We start from the raw sequence: 24196 nt of genomic DNA, 5'->3' as shown, positions 1-24196 counted from the left end.
CAGGATGAGCATCAACTTTCTACATTGTCTGAGAGTGATAGGACAAGAAAGAATGGCTTTGAACTAAAAGAGGGGAAATTTAGGTTAGACATTAGGAAGAAATTCTTTACTAAGAGGGTGGTGAGACAATGGAAGATGTTGCCCAGAGAAATCGCAGATGCCCATTCCCAGAGACATTCAAGGCCAGGTTGGATGGGATCCTGGGTAGTCTGATCTGATGGCTGGCAACCCTGTTTATGGCAGGGTCATACATCTTACATGATCTTACAGCACAGGCTGAAAGAGCTGAGCCTGGAGAAGCCTCTGAGATGACCTGATAGCAGCCTTTCAATATTTAAAGGGGAGCTACAGGAAAGAAGGGGACAGCCTCTTTAGAAGGGTCTGTGGTGACAGAAAAAAGGGAAATGGCTTCAAGCTCAAAGAGTAGATTTAGCTTGGATATAAAGAAGTCTTTACAGCAAGGGTGGTGAGGCACTAGAACACATTGCCTTGAGATGCAGTTGATTCCCTGTCCCACAAGGCTAGATCAAGCCCTGGGCAACCTGATTTAGCTGTGAATGTCCCTGTTTAATTGCAGGAGAGTTGGATTCGATGACCTTTAAAGGTCTCTTCTGGTTTAGAGGTTAGGATTCTATGTTTCTATGATCTCTAGGTCCCCACCAACCCAAGGCATTCTATGATTCTTACTTCCATCTGCTGGTCTGATGGAGACTCTTTGCTCTTAAAGACTTATCTCAGCTGAAGATCATTGTCAGGTCAAAGTCTAAAAGCTGATAGAGTTAAACCAAATCAGCAAAACATGAAAGGGCATATGACAATCTTCAGCATTCCAGATTACTTCAGACCAGTGAACACCTAGTTTGAGATACCAGCTCAGGCTTGTGTGAGCCCTGATGAAACTCTGGACTGCCTCTACCCACCAAAATGTTGGTAGGAGAAGGAAGCCTGCCACTATACAACGTGCAGCAATGTCTCTGAAAATCAAGAGTGATTTAGTACAACAGTATGGCCTGATCAATAAAAAGCTTGCTTATCTATTACAAGCAGCAAATGAACAAATTCTACAGTCCTCTGAACAGCTCTGAACAGTACTGGGAAGGGAAGAAACCATCAGTGGAAGAGCTACTGTCTGGGACTGAAACAACAGATGAGATAGGAATCAGCCAACATGTGAACGATGCAGTTAGATGCTTAGCTTTTCAAAAACATGATTATTATCTTAAAGAGATGAGATTGTTTTTCCAACAGCTCATTAAATGTTTTTGAAGATGCTTTAGGAAACATGAAAGTTTTAGTATAAATCAGGCAGAATGCCAGATGTAAGTGGTTTCCTGCAAACAAGCCTAAGTAAGAAAAAAAATAAAAAATTACACTGACGCACAAACAGGCCTCTACATCACCTGCCATTAATTATTATTTAACCTTTACTGTTTTAAGAAATATGAGGAGACTCATACGTATCACGGGTGAGCTTCAGCTAAGCCACATAGTAGCTCTTAGGTCACTGGAAGTATGAGGTAAGAAACAGCTGATACACGTAGTTTATTTTGTTTTTGTTGGGAGCACATATGCAGGTTACTTTACCTAAATAATTCAATACTTCCAGCCTTGACTTCAAATGCACGTCACTAAGAATGTTTGCTGAGTTTCAGCTAATTAGCAAATTAATCTAGGCTGAGTTGTAAAAGAGTACTGGAGCAAATCAAACTATCTCCAGGAAAAATGTTAGCTTGCAGTAAGAGTTAACAAGACAGAGTCAGAATATACTGATACTGACAGATAAACCATGAGGTCAGTTTGCATTTATAGAATACCATTTTAGTGAGAAAATTAAAATGCTATTTAAGCTGAGAAAATCTTCTGGCCATAACAGGTTGAAGTTGTTATCATAAAAGTTTCCTGTATGTCTTGTATTTCTATTCTATTCTATTCTATTCTATTCTATTCTATTCTATTCTATTCTATTCTATTCTATTCTATTCTATTCTATTCTATTATTACATCCTGTGAGGTACTTTCTCACATTGTTGCTTTAGTAGAAATAGAAGAGGGGAAAAAAAGGGGGAGAGAGAGAGAGAGAGAGAGAGAGAGAGAGAGAGAGAGAGAGAGGAGAGAGATTTTTAACCACCTATTTTCAAAATAATTTTGTGAATTATTGGATAAAAACCGGGGGGGTGGGGGTGGGGAACACAAGTAAATAGGCATGTATAAAATGAGATTTTAAAAGATTTCCGAGTTTTTCTCTAAATATAAAGATCCAGAGTTTCCATTTTGGGAGTGCTACTGGGGCTTGATTTGCAAAGGATCCAGCTGGAACTCAAGAGCTAGAAAAGCTCCCTAGTTTACACATGCCCTGAACCCAATGCCACAGGAGGGCCCCTCACTGGTGAGCACTGCGTTACAGCAGGACTCCATTTGGAGCCCAAGGAGCTGTGGAAAAGCTCATGGGAGTACAAAAATTACAAAAGTGGCTTTGGAAAAAGAAAAAAAAAAAAAAAGAAAAAAGAAAGAAAAAAAAAAAGAGAAAGAAAAAGTTCTAAGCTGAGCATAAGCTGAAGTTCCTATGCTTTGTTAGCTTCAGCTACTACTGAAAAACAAGCCAAGGGAGTAGTGAAGCTGAGAAGTGAACTCAGAATCTGAGTGCTCTACTGAGGTTCAACAACCTTCTGCAGTATTTGCACTCCCTGACTCATCCCAATAGAAGATCAATATTTGTTATCATATCAGCATAAGCCAGACACTTTGTCTGGCAGCCTCCATCACGTTATCCTCATGTATGACAACCAGCTGATATACAAATAATTAACTTAGATTTCACTTAGATTAGTAATTTAATTAGATTTCTGTAGCACACAGAGAAATGTGAGGAATTCTGCATAGTTCAGTGAAGCTATAGTTAGAAGAACGAGGAAATTTTTTTCTTCCCTTTTTGCTTTTTAGTTATGTGCATCTGTGAATGTTCCATGCTTCAAAATTGTGTGGCAAAAAAATGTGAAAGTCAGTATTACACAAGCAAGAATAGATGACCAAGAAACAACATAGAGCACTAGAAAACTCCAAGAAACATTGTTAAGTTCAGGCAGGAAAATAATAAGTGTGGAAAAAGCCTTAGAAGGCAGAAAAAGCAATGAATTTGCAGGATCCAGAGACACTCAAATCCCTGTTCTGTAACCAAATTCGCATCAGTACATTTTTCTATATTGTAGAGTCTTCTGAAATCACTGAAGTTTTAGGCAAGCTCAAAAGTCAGCCAAACCAAATACAGAGGCTCTGAACAGTAAGCTCTCTCTAGACTTTTCTAATGAGTCACAAAAATCATGAGCAATGCTGAGTCATGAAGCCTGCAGCAAGGATGGGTCAGTTCGACTCGTATGTATAATTTCAGGAGAGATTTTGTGAGAGAAGAGCTATCTATTGTGTTTGTCTCCTTAACTAAGCATTTTCACCGCTATCTCTCCTCCGTCACACTTTATTGTGGCTCCATTCAAACTATTTAACATGTGCAACGTAAGCACATTCAGTATGTGTTTACACGTGCATTATCACAAATGCAGATACGCAATACAACAATTTCCTGCTAAGTGGGAAAAGAAAGACTGAGAAAGCTGCTTTTCTGATAGGTCACTCTGTAAGGCTGCATCTTTCTGGTTTCTTTTCTGCCTCTGTCAGGAACAGGAGGAACATTTGAGGTCCAAAATAGCTCTCTCCTTCCACTTTTTTAAAATGCCTCAATTGATTCTCATTAATCTCTGCCTTCAGTTTAGGAGCTGAGTAAGCTGCTTCTTTCATCTTAAAATTAAATTTGCTTGATAGATTATTATTATTATTATTAGGTAGGGAAAACCCACCTGTCATTAGATGTGTTGGCTTCTGTTTCTTCAGACGTCATTCATGGATCATTTGCTGCTCTTGTCATTGTCACTGCTTTAAGGATTATTTTAAATCCTTACAGAAAAAAACCATCATCTGGTAATTTCCAAATTATTTTTCATTTATAAAATTCTCTTAACACTGTGACTTTTGAAACATAAATCTGGAGCTATTTGGAGCGCTTTAAATAAAATACTTAGCGAAATATAAAATCAATAGATAGCATAAAATACTAACATAACTGACTGCAAAAATGATGTGTAAATTATATGGGAGCCAAACAAGTGCAGAGTGAGAACTTGGCACCAGCTCAAATCTTCAAAACAAAGTTGGAGGGGATGGCAATCTACAGGCACTAATCCAATTTGATCTCTCACAGTGAAGAGTACACCTCAGTAAACTGGCATAGTCTGGTAATTTTCCTTTTCTATTTTCAAAATCTATTTCAATGAAATGTATCTTTTTAAAACACAAAGAAAAAAAAAAAACCTTACTCTTCCGTACCAGAGCTAAACCATTACAAGTGTATAAACAGATGAACTGAGGTGTAGATAAGAAGAGAGATTGTACCTCCAAAAGCTAGAGTACATCTGATTTTATCAGCTCACACTTTGCATGAGCGCTGCTCCAGAATGGAGACAAGATAAAACAGAGCACATCACATTTGTTCTGAGCCCAAAACTCTTAGTACTTGAATATCACTACAATGCCTTCTCCTTACCAGCTCTTACCAAAGACGACACAAAAGCTGAATCTAACAGGGCTGCTTGACTACAATGAAATTTTTGCATACAGACACGTTATCACACATCTGTGCTTAAGAAATATTCCACTGGAAGAAAAGGTAAGAAAATGTAATTTTGTGGGTGAGAACTTACATGAAAGAAAAAACAAAACAAACAAACAAAAAAAACCACCTTAAAATATTCATTGTTTGGTTAGAAGACATCTTGCCAGTATATATTTTTTAATTTATATGTGACTCTATATATAAATTCACAGCCTGCCAGTTGCACCTCTGTAGAAAAGGAAAAGAAGGTATCTCAAAAAGCTCTTGCACCTATTTGATCTGACTCAAAGTCTTACTTTACTCCTTAACATAACAAAAGAATATTTATTCTGCAGAATGTATTGAAGTCTGAACACACCAGCAGATGTGTAGCTCTTGATATTTTAAACAGATAGTAGTCTCCTTGCTTTCGGTGAAAGTACATGCAGAAAGCTAATTGTACATGTAAATGCTTGCAGTTTGCACCACACCTGGTATCTTAATGAGGATCTACTAAAGAACAAAATCTATCCTCTAAACAACATCTATTCACCAACTCCTTCTCTAAGTCTCACACTGTCCAACTTTAGCAGTATTATCAAAATGTTTATCTCCCATGGTATGCTTGCTGGCTCCTTTCTCCATCTTCTGAAACCCATAACACGATTAAAGCAAAGCAAGGTTTGTAAGAAGAGGTAACATCTTTTATTAGAGCAACAGATACATATCTCCTCATACCATCAGGGCTACAGCAACACAACTACTATAATTTAATTTGCCATTTTAACAGAATTGGAATAATGGCAGTGACCTCAGCCAAAGCATTTTGTGTATATTTTTTTCCTAGAGAGATCTGCCAGTGCCCATAATCCTGCACTAACATGTCTGTCTTGATTCAATTCCACATCTCTTGAATTAGAATGTCAGAAGAAAAAGCCACCTTGCTTTTTTGATTCTCTCTACCTGACAAAAATGGGTATTACCATAAAGCAAACAAATTTTAATTTGCTACGTGACTGGCAGGCTTTTAACAGAATAAAAGATACTGCAGAGAAATCTGCAAGTATTTTTTGAGCATTGTATTTTCACACTGTTTTTCAATATACAGAAGCCTGTCCTTTCCGTGACTTCCAGAATACTTTGCCCTAGAAGTGCAAGAGGCTTCTTTTGAATTTGACAGTTCACCCCACCATCAGGCTTTTCAGGAATGGTCAGATGCTATAAAGACCTAAGACTTGCTACACTTGCAAACACACCTAATATATATATATATGTGTGTGTGTGTGAGTGTGTGTGTGTTTGTGTGTATATATATATATATTATATAAAACCAGCAGTGAGAAAGGGCAGTTCCTGCACTCCCAGATATGATTTAATGAATCTTGCAGGGGCTTTGACAGAAATGTAATTTGCCAAACCCAGCACATTTTTCACTGCCAATTAATTAAACAGCTTTACTCAGAAGTGTCCAGTAAATTAAGGAGCTGCAAGCCTAGAACTTCACATTATCTAATTGTGCCACTAACTCAGATACTGAAATAGCCTTTTTGATAACCAGGCAAATCTATGTGAAAAGCAGCTTCTGAATATGTTGTTCCTTACTCCATTCCTTAAGGCTGACATATTTCTTTCTCACTGTAGCTCCTGATTCTCCTACAATCTACACAATTACCCAGCAACAACATTTAGATAAAGTGCCCAGCTTTAACACTAACATGAAGTGTCACCATGCTCTGCACCAGAAGTTGCTTGTATTAGTCTTTAAAACGCTATACTCCTCTGTAAAGAATTACAAGAGAACTCTATCCATTCCTAGCTTTCATTTGCAACTTCAAAAGCACAACTCCAAAGTCAGGCTACAAATGACCAAGGAAGGTGAGCCAAAACAATGCTGCTGGACACAGAAAAATACATTATGCAAAAGATAAGAAGTGACATTTCAGCCAAAGAGATGAAAGAGAAATGCATCACTTGAACTCTTTTCATCTAAATCATTTCACATGCTCTTAGCATGTAAGCCAGTGTTGTGATATTAAGCATGCAGAAAGTCTCTTCCCATCCGGGAAGACCCACACATTTCCTGTAAACAAAGCACCGCCCTGGGAAAAAACAAGAATGATGTTCTCTTCATAGAAGTGCAGAGATTGCACTAGTCAATGTGAGCCCTGAAAAACTGAAAAAGGAGTATAACCTTCTGTGGTACCATCTTTTTGTGGAGAGAAACAAGAGAAGGGCTGCTTAACTTCTCCCCTTCATCAAACAATTTCTAGGAGTCCTTAATTTTTCTGTTAATGCCCCACCTTGTCCTGTATCTTCTAGAGGAGATGACATGAAATAAGACTTAAAATGCATTTTTAAATTTCTGTTATTGTTTGTTTTTTTTGTTTTTGTGTTTTTTGTTGTTTGTTTGTTTATTTATTTTACTAAAGTAATAAAAGACTCCTTGATCTTTTAAATTCCTGAATTCAGCTTTTTTGAGAATGCAGCATCTATGTAATTTCTGTCATTTTATGGGACTAATTCCTTGTCCTGAAACTAGCTACAAACAAGCTACAAAAACACCGATAGAGATCATAGGAAGTTTTTTTAATACACATTAATCAGAAATTAAGAAATTTTTAACACAAGGCTAGTTTTTAAGCTGTTATTATACTGTCCTTCCAAAGTTACTTATGCTCTCAAAACGCAGGTGCTCTCCATGACTCTCACATCTACCTCAGCCTCTGGCTACACAAACCTCAGTGATTTTAGCAGCTGAGAATACAACATACTACTATGCTCAGCTCTAGCTACCTTGAATTTTCAGTTTCGGATGTTAACTTCTGTCAAAACAAGAGTAACTCCATTTCAAACTCAATTCAGCAGCCCACATTCAATGAAAAGCTATGGACAACTTTTATCTGTTGTAAAAGTTCTGAAAAGCATTTCACTTAATTCCCAATAAAAGCTCACTGAGAAAAACTTGGTTTTCATGACAGATAGATAGAAATTATTTACTGTAAGATAGTGGTTCTTAAAAAGCAGGCTGGGTTCACATCAAACAATATATTTTAGACAATTTCTATGTAAGAAATCTTCAAGAAATGCTTAGTTTCCCAGCCACAAAAATTTTAATCTTGATTTGATGTGCTCAGAATGAAGGATTCAAAAGAATTTATAATGTATATTTAGGCAAACTTGCTGCCATGTCATTTATTAAAAAAGAAGGTTTTATTAATGTAACAGCTGTTACTAGTTATTGAACTAGTTTATATGTTCTGCAAGCAAATATATAATGCACAATGTTGATATTTAGACAGGTGCTTAACGTTTGCACAAATCTTTGGTGGCTGTTGGGCCTTGATCTAAGTCTCAGCTGAGTTGCAGGTTTTTAACAAAATAATGTTCCACGTGAAAAAAAAATGGTGGTACATTTCTCTGTTTGATATTTATTTCTGCAGTGACTCTGCAGTTCTTTTATTGCAGTGGGAAAGTTAGTAAAAATCATACAACTGCTCTCCATCATAGAGCAAAAATTGGAAAGCCGTGCCTTCCAACACCAGTCAGCTGGAAGCCCTGTATGGACAGACGTGAAGCAGAGAAACTACCAAAGACATCAGGCTGTAATAAGTCTGCATGTTAGTACACACACAGAAAACTTGTTCAAAAAGCACTGCAAAACAGAAACTTACTGCACACTTGGAAAGTGGAAGGGTTGAAGAACTGCTGTAGGCAAATGATGTGCTGAGACGTAGGCTTGTATTCAAATAGAAACCCCTTTTCCACATACGGCTACTTCACATTAGAGACATTTGTCAGATCTGCCACTAAATAATTCTGCTTTTGTCCAAAGCATCCCTGAGGCTGTATGCACAAATAGGTCTGCATGTACAAAAGTAAAACCGTTCTTCAATTTCTGCTCTCACCTCACTCAAATTCCTCTCAGTTATTCTGTTTTTAGAAGTTTTCTGTGTTATTTATTAAGATTATCTATAGTATATGTCATCATTATCTGGAGAGCTTCTGCCTGTAGCATCCATTATCTGTACTATGTATTTACTTAAATTCCTGAATGCCTATACTAAAAATAATCATACTTCCATTGCTCTCTCCTAACAAGTTTGCATGCTCAAGGGCCACAAGACGAATGACAAAGCTCTCTTGGGAACAGGGATAGGCAGTTACAGGAATAACACGAAGAGTGGAAATTGTGAACACTTTTCCAAGACCTCTCCCCTCCTCTGAATGGGTCCACTGGTGTAACAGTGGATTATGAAGCTAAAGTGTGCGGAACAAGTGGACATCCATAAGCAGCTTGAAGCACTAACTACCCACTTGTGAAGCGCAAGTTATACAGAGCTCAATTTATTTACATGCAGACCTCAGTTAAAACAAGGTGAGTTCTTCACTCTCTACATTAAAAGCTTAATTTGATATTGTTGAGTTCCTGGAACCCAGCACCTGCACATACAACAAAGTAACAGCATATTTTTAAAAATCAGGAAAGTATTTGCAAGTTAAATAACTATAATAAATTGGTATTCTAAGCAACTGATTTTTTATTATTGTAAATATAGCTGATTAGATTCACCTGAAAGAGTAAAGCTAATCACTGCAACAACAGTGTGGTTGTGGTAAATGTAATTAAGGAGAGGCATGTTCATTGAGATTATATAAAGTAACAATGACTTTTTCAAGTGTGCTCTAAGAGAACAGAGTGCAGATATACATATTTAAGGATGCATGACTGGAAAGTAATTATTATTTAAAAGATGGGGAAAATGTACCTGCTTAAAATAGGCAAATAGTAGATAATTTCTGTAGCAAGTTAATCATAATGATATTCACATCAGAGCAAATTAAATGCTTCACAACCACCCAGGTGCTTAGCTGGGCAATAGAAACAGCTCTTTCTGCCAGATAGGAGTCCTATGGTAATTTCAGAAATGTTATTATCATTATTAACCCTCTTCTTATTTCTCTGCAAATTTTAAAAGGGAAAAAAAAAAAATCATCCTTACTCAAAGACAACAATATTAAAAATGAATGTGGTGTTTATATCAAGATATTGGTCTTCTGATCTAGTGCACCTTCCATGTATTTCTGTGTGATGAGAACACTGTTCTGCTTTCAAATAGATGTAAAAGAATACATTGTGGTAAAAGCTTCTCTTCCTTCCTCTCTACAACCATCACCAGCTGAAATATATTTATGCATGACATAGCATTGTCATATGTAAATGCCTTTCATGTTCAGCCTCCAGAGGTACTCAGAGAGACATTAACCTTTTTCAGAGAAAAGATCTTTGCTTCTTTTGATGAACTATCCTATTCTCCTCCTGAAAAATCTAAGAATGTACTGGACCTACATAACGCATAGATCCTCAGTGACATAATTTTAGGCAAAAAAGTTGACAAAGTGATTATTCAAACAGTTCAGTTATAAACTTTCTCCTGTTCAGAAAAGTAGAATTAATGTCTAGCTGTTCATTTTCACCAAGTTGTGAGTTGGAGAGTTGAAGGCCCAGATTAAAATGAGCTATTGAAATCGGTGTTAAGAATTTCTATTAAAAATCCGTTAAGTGCTACTGGACCAGGTGAGTTTAATTAGTTCTTTCCATCTCTAACTTTACTAATTCTGCTGTTCTTATGAGCATAATGAGAGATCCTTTTAGACTGATTTTGGTGTCAGTCTGAACTAGTAGTGTGTCAAAAAAATAAAATAAAAAAAAAAGACATCTTCATTTACTGTAAGCTCAGAGACTTGATTTTTGCTGCAGATGTTCTGTCACAGTTTGCTTGAATTCTATGGCAGTAAATTACAAGATACGTCAATGTAAAGTGGCAGTGAAATCATTTATCATTAACTTGAAGAGGCCAATATTCAGCTCTGGAAGATGACTGTTTTATGAAACACAAAAGGATGAGATCATGATTTAGTGACTAGGAGAAGTGTTCATTTTCCAAAACAGCAGCACATAGCAAGGGTGAAAAAGGAATGAAGCCTAAGCAGTTGATACTGCATACTGTTTTGATGTTTTCCATCTTAGTTAAAATTGGCTTTTAGAAAACTTGTTGCTGATTAGCAGACACTTTTTACTGGTTGGCTGCTATATCTGTTGCACTTCTTTCTGAGCAATTACAACTCTCACAGGCTACCTCAAGTATATGCCCTACCTGAGTGTCAGGAAAACGATTTAAAGAGGTATAAAGCTTTCTATGTTCTAAAAGTTATTTGAAGTATTAGAGTTTCTAAATATGCACTTTAAAGAGTCTAGAAATTATCATTTATTTTGTTGGGGTTTTTTTGTTTGTTTTTTTGTGGGTTTTGTGTGTGTGTGTGTGTGTGTGTGTGTGTGACGTAGTCACTAACGTATTTGGTTGCTTTATGAACATTATCCCTATTTAGGAAGCTTACTTGTGTAAATAACTAATAGGATGTTTTTTTGTTACAATTGCTTTTGTAAAGATTGAAGATGTATCCAACACAGAAAAAGGAAGCATTGAACAGACCACAGTATCAAACACCATAAATTTATCAGTTTCTAGAAGAGATTAAGCACAGGATTTCTCTTTTTATGATGCAGTCAATAAAAAGCACTGAAATGCCTACCTTTTCCAGCTGGTGCATCCCTTCCTCTACACAACAAATGGATGCCAATGTTCTCAGTGTCTGGGGATAAAGGCGCCTGAAATAATCCTGGCGACAGATCTTAAAGAGAGCAGTGACACCTCCTTCCTGCAGATGAAAAGCAGAAATCAGAAAAACAGCACTAAACGTTTCTCTACAACATAATTGAGATTGGGACAGAGGGAAGGGCAGAGTCCTTTATTAATGTATCCAAGTTAGCTATCATGAAAACAACAAAGATGTTAAACAGAGAATTCACATTGATTAACACTTATATGGTAAGTGATGAAAAAGTAATATAGCATCAATAGGAGGTATGCTTAAGCAAGTGGCTTTTACCAATTATAAGAACAAATTAAAGTAACCTTGACATCCAAATAAAATTGATAAAGATTTATCAATAGGCTGCAACTGGAGTCATATTTAATTGATAGTTCAACCACACGCTATTAGTTAAAAACAGATTTGTTAGCAAATATTTCACATTCCTCTGTTTCTGGTATCCATACCATAATTTTACATTAATAAAATATGAAAGAGAAGGTCACAGTTTGAAGAGCTATTGAAAATGTCAAAGTTGACAAGTTCTACAATGATACAATCCATACATTCCTCTTCCAGCACATAAAATTTGCATTCCTACACATTTTTCTTCAGATATAATGAAAAATAATTGAGCATATATAAATCCTTACAGTAGCTGTCCATCATTTCCTACATAGTGCAAAGACATAAATACTAGGAAAGGTCACATAATAAATGGAAGGACACAGATACAAATGATACGTGCACTTCAGGATTTTTGTTGGATTGTGTTGTCTCTAAATGCTATGCTTGCCAGGTAGACTACCAAAGCTTTAATTAATCTATTTTTTTTTTTCCATTTAAAAGTAGCTACACAATGAAGAAAACATTTAAGACATTATTCACAAATGAAAAACCTTGGTCTAAAGTACTGATACTACAGGTATGAGTTAAAATTAATTGGAATCACAGACCAGGTTTAATACAGATTGTTCAGACTAAGCCTACTTAAGTTTCCTCTATAAAAAATGATCTTCTAGATTTACTGAACTTCATCTTTTCCTCTTCAGCCAATTGTACTATTTGAAAGCTCAACAAGTTGTTCTGACAAAAAACCTCCAGAATACAATTCAGAATTCTTCCACATTTTTGTACTAGTTCTGCTAGAATTTAGCAGAGAATAATAGAATAAGATAATGTGCCCATTCAGCCTAGCAAAAAATAGTCACTAACTTAAATTAGAATTTGACAAAATTAACATTGCAATATAATTTAAGGATTCAATTTTTTTTATATTATCTTTAAAGACATTTGTGCCACTTCAATGAAATCAGTGAGAAGGCTTAGTAAGTTTTCTTAAGAGTAAAATTTATTTGTGAAATTGTAAGAAGTGCACGTATATCTTTGAGCTATTTTATATCTAGGGTAGCTATATTCAGCTTACTGCACAAAGACATTTCAGAGCCCTTAAAGTAAAAGGCAGAACACTAACGGGAAAAATTCTTACAGTGATTCTTCCATCCATAAAAGGATATTGGTATTCCCCCTTGTAGTAATTGAAGTATCTATTAATAAGCATAGAAATGAGTGAGTACAGTGCTGTCCCCAGATCTGAGGTAACTGGGATTTCTTTGGTTCTATTGTCACTATGAAAGTACTCACAGTTCTGTGAGATCAGGAAAATGTGGTTCCCTAATTTGATTATAATAAGCAGAACTTCATGAATGACAATAATGACAATTGCACATTGGCTTCAAGCTTTCTTTCTGACAAATGGGTGCCTTGCTCTTGTCTCTGAGGGACAGGAAGTGATTTATCACTGTTTGTTGGGAGAAGATCCAAATTGTTTATTATGTGCACCGTATACTGTTACCAAGTTGTAAAACATTGACCATAAGTAATGAATCTAGAGAGCTGTAAGTGAAATACAGAGTGAGTAGGAAATAGTGAGCCTGATTCTATGGCTTGTCAAAAGCACTTGGGCACCCAAAGTTTTACTGGCATCTCAGCATCATCCAGAGGTAGTTCACCTATTTCTGAGTCTCCCTCTGATGACGATATGATAACAGAGCTGCTCCATCTCACAGGGCTAAGTACAAACTGGTAACATTTATTCATGCACTTTATACTTATTTGTACTTATTTGAAGAATCCTAGCAACATAAAATTTCTCTTTCTTTGGAAATCAGCTAGCTGTACACCTTTCCTAAAAATCCTGATATATCTAACCACACTTTCACCTTGCTGTTTATTTTCTGCAGACTTTTGGTTGCAGAAAACTGGAACCAAAAGAAAGAACACCACAAGAAGCACTGCTCCTGCTGCAATTCAGGTTTCATTTAGGACAGGCTTTACATACTCTCTGCAATGATAGGGCAACTTTCTTTAATGCTTGATGATCTGCTTCTCCCCTGTACTGGATTAGCAGGAATTCAATTTCCCAGATAATTCCCTGATATATTGTTCAGAAGGACTAACACTAGATAACAAAATCACTTGAAATACAGTCACAAGTACGTGATGAAGGAGCTCAGTGAAATGCAGGGAGAGAAGGCATCCACCCCTAATGAGCAGTGTTTTGCAGGTTTGGCCTCAAATTATTTGAAGTGCAGCAAATTCCATCAAGTCGTTTCCTCATGATGGAAGACAACATTTATAATTAGCCAGAATGTCGATCTCTAAAGAAATCTCTGTAGTAAATAATTGCTAGAAATTGAACTGATTTACAAAGAAGATAAGAACAAGATGTACTTTACTGAGAGCAAGCGAGATGCTGCACATCTCATTCAGGCTCAGTTTCTCCAGAGAAAGTTGTCTTGGGTTTTGCCTCTCTCATTTTTGGAGATTATTACTATAGTATTCAACCCAGTATAGATAGTATTACATTCTAATTGATCAGTGAAATGGATTTCTTTTAAAACATTTTCTGTGTTACTTCATGTCCCACTATGTATTTATATTAACTCTGGAACTGACTGATATGGATNAGCTGAATCGATTCAGACACAGACTATTTAAGCAGTGCTAGAGTTTGTGAAAGGTGCTCAAATTCACTCAAAGCATTTAACTTTCATTTTTTAAAATGAAAATTTTTGTGATCTTGAATATGATGGTAGAGGTTTAACAACCAAGATACTAATTTGTGGGTTTTAATAAGAAAGATTCAAAGATCAAAATCTAATAGACAATATTATGAAATAGATTTTGTGAATACACTCCTGCAGCCTCATTGCAGACAATGGTATAATTAAGTCACGTTATTTTATGCTTAAGTACATGTCATGAGATATGACAGAGGAAGAGGATTTTAGCAACATTCATATCCAAAGGTAAGAAACTGATCCACTGACAAAAATCTGACTAAAACAGATTTCTACAATAGATTCTGCACTTGGCTCTTCCCATCCTCATTTTCTCTTTTTGCTTTTAAGCTCACTGGTGGAATTTCCATTCTGGCACCTTCCACGTTGAACGTGACCTCTAGTTCAAAACCCACAGCACATCATTTATTTCTCTGTTAGCTCAAAATTCGAGGATCATTATGATCACTAATGTTATTTATTTTTATTTTTTTTATTTTTTCTCCATTTCTTATCTTGTGCTTACTGCTACGCATTTATTCTAGAGATCTTAGCCTTTATGCTTTTATGAGCATTGAGCAGCAATGGGTGAAACAGCAACATGACTTTTACAGAATATTACAGTTGGATTTCTAAAAATTAAAAAAGAAAAAAAGAACTCATTTTTACTTTAACTGTAATGCTCAAAACAATTTTCAGATGGTATAAAATTGTAGATGGCTTTGTAGTAGAGGAGGATTCTTGCCTTTCAGAGACTTAGATTTTGAGACAGAAAACACTAAGCACATTTCACATATTTCTCTGAATTATTCCACTTTCCTGTCTAGTTTTTTCAACAATAAGAGCACACTCAAGGGAACTTCTGTGTCTATGACAAGTTTTGAGATTTTTGCAAAAATCTATCCATTCTTGCACTTGTAATGAGCTGGTGCAGTGCCAGGTTAATGTATTTTTTTATTTTTTTATTTTTTAAATCTCCTTGCACTTTCCCTGTCATAGCAACCCATTCAAATGAAGGAATACAAAATTCTAGGCAATCACATTTCCTCTGCCACCATGCTCAGTGGTGCAGGTAACTGATGCAACACAGAAGATAAAGGATGAAGGTGAGTAATGAAATTACATTTCAGTGCATAGAGGAAACAGATGTGCATGACAAGTGATACAATCACTACTGTAGTTTGGCAACCAAGCACCACTTAGGGTTCTTTGCATAAGGGCATGCATTTCCTCACTTGGAAATCATTTAGTGCATCCTGTGACACATCCATGTAGTATTAGTAATAAATTAATTTAGTGATTTTATTGAAGGTCAGACTTCACTTCTGTTAAGTGGAACTGTCTGTGGAATTCTTACAATGATAAAAAGCACAAGACAATTTTCCTCAATTTCTTAGTTCTGCACTTCCTCAATAATCAGCATTTTAAAATTGTTTTGGATACCACTGAGTGGAGCTCAAATACCAATTCAGAATAAATTAAACCCCTCATGCTGTTGCCAGAATACACTACACACTTGAGCCTGCTTCATTCAGAGCCTTCAGTGGTACCTTTTATGGTGCAAACATCAATAAATATAGATAGAAATAAAACTAATTAGATATTGCTATTTAACTTCATCTCTGAGCAGGACAAGAGGTTGGCTCATTCACTCTGCAAACAGAAACTTAAATTTGGGAACATATATTTCCCCCTATGTACACTGAGGATGAGATTATTGATAAATGACCATAGACAGAACAAAATAACAGCAGTCTTCCAGTTAAGAGGATGTTGTCAAGACGAAATAGTCAGGGTCTTATATAGCAATTACTAGTTGGAGGAAATTTTTAAAAATGGACACAAATTGAAACAGATGCTGTGAAATAGCTACATCATGAAGAAACAGCTGACATGAGTCTTCTTGTCTGCTACCTTTTCTCTTTCACACCTTCAATTTATTTTGAAAGCATCAAAAAGAAAAAGTTCCTTAGAATAAGTTTCTAGTGTTCTTCAACATAGGTTACATCTCCTGAAATGCGGAATTTCATGTTGTACTATTGTACCTTTCAAAACTCACCACCGCTACGGTGTGGAGTAAAATAACCCATGCAGATTACCAATTTTACTTTGAATTAATCCATATATTTATCCCCTTACCTTAGCTATGATACGGCACAGATGAGTACCTTCCTGGGTGAGGCCGAATAAGCTATTAATTGCTGATTCAGTGATGTACACACTATCTGACGATTCTATTTGTCTCAGCAGGTTCTGTGTGACATAAGGTAATTAAAAACAGTTACTTCCAATGATAAACACGACTATTGTATTTAAGATGACAGAGTGGGAAGTCACATCCATTTAATCTGTATGATAATTTTCCTTCTCACTGAGACAAAGCAAAAAGAAACATTAGCAAGAGTCAAAACAGTAATATAACACATTTAGTTATATCTATTCAAATGTTATATTAACAATAGCAACATATAAAAATAAGCACAAATAGAAAAGAGAAATGTATTTGAAAACACGTTAAAAAGAGTTCTGAAATTATTTAGTAAACCATTCTGGTATTTGACCCAGAATTGAACTATGAACTTAAGAAAGAAACTGTCTCTATGCAGAAACTGCATCACAGAGTGGTGTAAACATTCTGCATTATTCATATATAACATTGCTGTACCTTTTCTAATATAACTTCCTATGTCTCTAGGATCATCATTATTGTGAGTTTATGCATAAAACTGAAAGGTGATACTAATAACAGGAATATAGAGACTATAATTTAACACGTCAGTAAATATCAAAGTGTCCAGGGGCAATATAGAGGACTTCTCATATTAAAGAGAATATGCATCAAAATAATGACTGCCTACTCACTGAATCTGCAATATGCAGTTATTTTATTCTTGATAAAAGAATCCTGATATTCACACACAGCCTGTACACATGTTGTTATTTTAATCACAACTTCCCACAATGTAAGATATGCTCTAGTTGAAATGTGTACTGTAATAATATGTGTATCATATGGATGTCTTCTATAAGTTTTAGCTTTCAATAGGAACTGTTGTAAGCAGGAAAAACTTTGAAGTTTCTAAACCAAAGCAGTGCCTCAACAGGGAGAGAAAATATGTACAATGGTCTTGTTAAGAAGACATTATCCAGTGATTGACTTCCTTGTACTGAAAAGATATGTATCAGGAGTGGTAATTTACACTGTAATACACAAGATCACTTTGCTTAGGAAACAAATTTGGTGAAAAAACACATTTAGACCTCTTTGCAAGATATTTGAATGGCTGATCATCGATTTGCTGAAAACAGATATTATCATCCTCCTCTTAATCAACATTCTCCTTCAAGATTTAATAACAAACATCTTCACAAATGCTGTTTTATACTGCATACTAACCTGTGCCTCGTGTGTTAAAACTAGCTCTATCAACTGCCCAAAATACTGAGCAATGGTAGTGAGCGTTTCATTAATACAAGATTTCATAGACCTCAGCATCTGCTCATCCTCTATTTGTATGCACCTAAAACAAAAGAGAGAAGCAATGAAGGAAAACAAGATGCAATAGACTCCAGTTGTTTATAAACCTGATTGCCACAGGTGAGATCTACACCACAATATCAAAGCTTTGTCTGCACATAGTAAGCATAACACCAAAGGACAACAGTTGACATTAATGAATACTTTGGAGATCACAATCTACTCTATACACTACAGGCCTAATTTTGCTGCAGATGTTGTGTTTGTACCAGCTAAACTCTATTTTCCCGTTATGCTTATAGTTACAGTTACTCAGGGATGCCTGCATTTCATCTGCAGCTCTGGTTGTGAAACACAGAGGGATATACTAAGAAGTGCTCTCAATAATTTTCATTTCTTTTCTTTGTCATAGTTTAACAAGAGGAGGACGAGGGAACAATCTGAATGTGTTCAAATGAATAAAGATCATTTAAGCAACATACTCAAAAGTAAAATAAGGCTCTGTGAAGAATGATTACACAGAGCAGCTTTACAGAGTTGGTGTAACCACTCTGTAACCAGTGATACTTGGTACAACTAGTGAAACAAGATAAAGATGTAAAACATTCTACAGATGATCTACAGATGAATAATTCAAATGAAACAATGGGTACTGCTGCACAGAAATGCATTATTTTAAGTTGTCAAAAATTATTCCACCTCAGAAAGATGCTGCAGCTGAGGATATGGTTTTGTTGATCAGTGTTTCCACCTACATAGTAGGTCCCCTTTTCAGTACTACCTGTCTTTCACCTAACAACTTTTTGTCAAACAGAAAAAGAGGGAGAGGGTCACTACCGGATCTTATTAAATCAGTGTGTCCCATAGTAGAATATAAAAGTAAAGCTTGAATTGCGCAACTTTGTCAAAAAGCAGTAATGCTCAAGGGGTATTCCTTCCTGATCATTACCTGCTGTCTTTTCCCCTGATGATCCCCTGAGAAGAATGACTGACATCGTGTTTCAAGTAAGTAGAAAAAGACCAATTAAATTACAATGGAAGAAACAGAAAAATGTACATAAGGTAGTGTAAATATAATGAGAATGATTATACAGAAATTCTTATTTTATATTCTCAGCATTCTAAGAGTGCACGGAACTACTTAAACCTACATATGCAATTAAAAGAGTACCTATTTGAGTTTAGTTTTCTAATATGTGGAAACAGAGAGGAACACCAACTATGACATCGATTAAGAAACAATATGAAAGTTATCCAGAGAAGCTGAAATCTTGGCTCCAGAAAACTCTGAGGGAATTTTGTCACTTATACCATTAGAATCAGACTTTCTCCCTTGATACCTAAAAGCTATGAAAAATCATCTTCCATTTCTATGCCAGGCTTTGTGCAGCAGCAGACCCCATCTTTCATTAAGATACAGTTTAGATAAAAGCAGTTCATTTCATCCATGGGGCTAACATTCAGAAAGCCTTTCAGAGCTGCAGGGGCCTAGTTCAAACATTTGGGCATGGCAGTGGGTTTGCACTTTTCATCACAAACTCTACAACATAATAAACCAGCAAAATAAATACTTCAATCAAAAAATTTTAATTACCTTTCTGTAAATGCTGTAAACTCTGAACACTTGTCTATTAAGAGTTTTTCCAGCTGGAGGGATAGAAAGAGAAAGCGATTTTTAATATCCATGTATGTTTGCTTTTTAAAAAACAGATAATGTTTGCCCATGTTAATCAGGTGAAAACCCTCCAGAACTATTACATCATATAAGACCTCTTTTTTTTTTTTTTCCTTCTCTTCTAAATAAAAGAAGTAGATATAAAAATAAGGTTAATAAAAACAACTAGATCCTAAATGCAAAGAAGCTCACAGGTGGGGCACTGAAATATTTCAGCCCAGAGGTCAACAAAAACTAAATTTTTTACAACCTAACTTGTCAGCATGACCAGCTTTGACAATCAAGCCTATGAAAAAAGGATCTATATTGAGTCTAAAATGTTTTTACAACTAAGAAGAAATCATATAAAGAAAAAAGACAAAACAAGATTATACAAAGTTGCAGTTATTACCAAAAACAAAATTGAGAAGACATCAGATGAAGCATTCTTACCTCATTCATTTCTTCTGACAAACTCCTGGTAAATGCATTATATTCATTTATCATGGAACGTACATGGCAATTGACTCTTACTGTCATACTGTGGACTCTTTGCCATCTACTCTTTTCCAACTTTTGAGCAATCCTGGTCAGCTCTGTGCTTATTATCCAAGCTCTTTTTAATAGCAGCTGTAAGTTATCGCTTGTGCTATACTGTGAGGAAAGGATAAGTTCATTTTGCTCATCCTTCTCAGCGCTGATCGGCTTGGACTGGAGAATACACATGCATTCACAGTCTGTCATCAACTTCAAGTCTTCCATCCACCGCTGAACAGAGTCCACCTGAATTAAATGCATACTAGGAGACAGAGAAAGAAGGAAGAACAAGGTGAGGCAAAGAGATCTTGGAATAACCATCAGCAATAAAATGCTGTTATATCTAACTACCAAGTTGCAATTCATTGGCAAAACCATGCTTTCCCTTCCATTTCAGTCACAAGTTTTGTGTTACTGATCACTTTCACACTACATAGCATACTACAAAAAAAATCAGTAGAGATTGGGGATGACTAAACAGAATTTTAGGCTGCAGTTTTAGAGGAAAACAGTCCTGCAGTCCTTTGCAAATGTAGTGTTTGATATGGTGAAGTAACAAAGTTATGAGCTTGGTTGCTATTTATAGGACTACACTTTAAGTTTTTTTATACACTTCACCTATCAGTCTCTGCACGGGACAAGTTTTACCTTGCAGTATCTCTCCAAAGCCCTTGCATTGACTCTGGGACAGCCAAACCAAGATAACTAACGGTACTGTCAGCAACATCAATTTCTCGCGCATTATAATCTCCATAAACTTCAGCTGTATTCTTCTTTCTGATGAGAACTTTTACCTTCTCTCATGTTTCTCACTGTTGTCCATAAAATATGCATATCTGACTTCCAGAGCACATTTTTGCACAACAGTAATCATACTGTAAACAAGAGTGAGGCTGTAAGAAACTCCTTGGCCAGCACGAGGGCAATGAACCTGCACTTTGAGCCCTTGCACCCTCTGACAGAGGCACAGCTGTTAACACATAGAATCACCAAGGTTGGAAAAGATTTCTAAGATCATCCAGTCCAGTGTCCTGAGCTGTTACGTAAAAGCCTTCCTGTTAGAACTGACTCTGAAATTGCATTAGCCAAGATAGAGACAATCACAGGGAAGGACCTTTCAATTCTTGAGCTCAGCACCAGTTGAATTCAGAAGATCCCCTTCCAGACCACTGAGGTAATGCTGCACAAATTACCAAATTTTGGCTACAAACATATGCAGGAGGCTAACCTCAAGTATAATATTTTACATAAATAAACAGCAGACAAGATACAAGGGATCAGTTTCATTGATCCAATTTCCCTTTTCACCAAATACAGCAAAACTTCTTTTAATTTTAAACATCACAAGCTGCTGCTATTTAAGTTCTTTACTCAGCACTGAGCACTGTGTAATTGTATTTTATGATTGATTGTGGTTCACTTTCTTCCCACTATATGTAGTCTCCTTATTGCCTTTTTGGATGTGAAACAAGGTTTCCTAATAGACAAAAATAACAACTCCAGAAGTTTGAGATCATGATTTATAATGACATGCACAGTTTGTGTGCAGTAAAGGATAAACTCATTTGACAGAGTAATGTATTTTTCATTTCCAAAGTGCACTATGATAATTGATTAAATCTCTGTTTAGTAAGTATGAATTAACTCTTATATTATACATTCACATGGAGAGAAAACTCAAATATAAGGATAGTTGGCTTAAAAAAGAAATACCTTATGTTTCCTTTATTCTCAAATAGAAATCTTCACTCCAAAATGAAAAAAGGTTTTTAAAATTGTACACAAATGATTTTAAAGAAATTCTCATGTCTCAGTTCTTACTAAAGTAATTGACCAAAGTACAGTTGTGTAACATAGAAATTTTTGTCATCTGAAATTTAACATCCTTTAACTCCACTGGATGAAATAATACCATCTTTGAGACCAAGTATTGAGAACAATACTTCTTTGAGACCAAGGGACTACTGAAAAATCCGTGTTCACTACATCAACATTTCTGATACATTATGCTTTAAACTAATCTCATGATTAGTCAAGCGAGATACGAGTTGTTTGCTTTCATTCACTTCTCCACATACTTAGACAAAATCTTCCGAACGTTCAACGCATGAATTTGCAGATTATCTTTTGCATATTAAAATAAGAAAAGCCAAGTAGAATCAGTCCTAATTAACTTTTAAAAACCATATTCCAGACAGCATTTAATGATGTCTCAAAACAAGTTGAAAATTTCCATCTTGTCACCCATTACTGAAAAAATAAATAAATTACCACACCTACAAAATAAAAACACCCATAATGGGACAGATTAAAAACCTGTCTAGCCCATTATCCTGCTCTCAACACAGCCATTAGCAGATGCTTAAGGAACAATTGCAAGAGGTAATGCAGGAGCCAAGCAACCCCTCCTTCCCATCTTCTGGCAATTAGTGGTTTATGAACTTCCTAAGCCAAAACACACGTCTGTGCAGGAAGTTTTCACAATTCATGAAACAAAAGTAGCCATTAATCCCTTTTTGGATTTATTTAAACTTTTGGCCTTTACAACATCTAGAGACAACGGCTTACACTTTGATTATGGTTTGTATGAACAACTATTTCTTATTGCTTATTTTAAACTTGCTGCCTTGAGTTACATACAAGCTCTGCAGTTCTTGTATAAGAGAAATTGGAGAGAGATCCACAGAAGCCCTTTTTGTACAACTCACTGTTTTTTTCGCTGAGACTGATTTCCTTTGATTTAGCTCATTTTCAATACATCAAAACTGTGCTTATCCAATCTGTCAGCGTACAGAAGTGATCTCTCACATCTGATCATCTGCTTACCCTTCCCCACTTTTCCTAAAAACAATTCTAGTTATCCTCTGGCCTTCCAAGATGAGATGCAGGAACAGCATACAACATCCAAACTTCAAATGCATCATATAATGACATATTTGGATTGTATTTTCTGTACATCTCCATTTTCCAAGAATTCCCCCAATTACTTTTCTTTACTTAAGCGCTTTGAAGGGAACTATTTCATGTTTATCTTCCACAAAGCATAACTATTTTTATTTCAGAATGAAAATAAAAGTGATAATATAGTTTAGAGTTAGCTGCCCTATGGTGTAAGACTGTTCTTCAGTTTCTGGCTCCTCCTCACATTTCCTACTGTGCTCATTAACAATCAATTTAACCAGATATCTTACTTTTTTAGTGACTCAGTATTAACAGGTACTTCAGTGATTGTGTGGATGCAGTTTATTTGAATTAAACTGATCAATTTCACATCATCTGGAAGTGTTGTTATCCCCCTATACTAACTTTTTTCAGGCAGTTAACAAATACACTGAGCATTATTGGTTTAAGGATAAGGGACCTTAATGGTGTGATTTTGCTCAGTTCTGTTTCATTAAAAACCATTAGGTGGTTAACTGGCAGAGACCTTCGTGTATAAAGTTAGCTCTCCACTAGTTTAATATTTTTTAATTTAGTATGCCTTGGCATACTGACAAGACAGCAATTTATGAATACTGCACACCAAAAAAGCAGCATTTCATGTAAAAATAGAAGAAATTTGGTGCAAAATAAAAATTCAAAAGAAAGCGTTTATTTGATGTCACCCTATTTTAATTAAGGCTGTAAAAGAAATGAAGTTTTCAAGATCATTCAATTGAATTTCAGTAACTAGTGATTTGAATACACTGAATTCTAGTGTGCCTGTCAAACGTCTGTTTAAAGACTGTATTCCTACAAATTCATCTGACTGAAACCAACTTAGAGAAACAGCATGTTGGAAGTATGTTTCAACAGAAGCTAAGACCTTATTCCACACAGACATTTCCACGCTATATAATGCTTTGATGGTCAGTTTCATCATTGAGAAGGACTCATGGGAAAATCATTATCATCTTACATTTCTAATACATATGTTGTTTTCAGAGTTACCAGCACTTCTTTTTTTAAGTAATAAGTAGTATGCTAATGAATCACACGATCCTTAGGACAGACCCAGCAACCCCTTTTACAGGGCAGTCCTCTCTCTCTCACATTGGTGTGATATGAATACAGAAGCACAAAAGTAAAGAAATAATAACTAGATAATATTTACAGCTTCCAGCTTGGACCTCTTTACTATAGTTTTACTGGCAGAAACACATACTTTTTTAAATTGCAAGTGTTATCATAAAAAA

General features: G+C 35.7%; 1 protein-coding gene across 7 annotated transcripts in view; it reads right to left on the bottom strand.

Annotated features, from left to right (window-relative positions):
• INSC (INSC spindle orientation adaptor protein) overlaps nucleotides 1-24196 on the bottom strand; it is a 128415-nt gene that overhangs the window by 35550 nt on the left and 68669 nt on the right. For all 7 annotated transcript variants that reach the window (XM_015864118.2, XM_015864119.2, XM_032445034.1 and 4 more), the window contains 5 exons: nucleotides 19938-20283; nucleotides 19425-19477; nucleotides 17750-17873; nucleotides 16492-16605; nucleotides 11231-11356 (listed from right to left, as the gene is read on the bottom strand). In XM_015864118.2, the coding sequence (XP_015719604.1) occupies nucleotides 11231-11356; nucleotides 16492-16605; nucleotides 17750-17873; nucleotides 19425-19477; nucleotides 19938-20283 (763 nt within the window). The remainder of the gene's footprint in view (nucleotides 1-11230; nucleotides 11357-16491; nucleotides 16606-17749; nucleotides 17874-19424; nucleotides 19478-19937; nucleotides 20284-24196) is intronic.

This window comes from Coturnix japonica, chromosome 5 (genome assembly GCF_001577835.2).
Source record: "Coturnix japonica isolate 7356 chromosome 5, Coturnix japonica 2.1, whole genome shotgun sequence".
NCBI lineage: Eukaryota > Metazoa > Chordata > Aves > Galliformes > Phasianidae > Coturnix > Coturnix japonica.
Note: the sequence above shows the minus strand (reverse complement) of the source record. Positions and strands in the feature narration are given on the sequence as shown.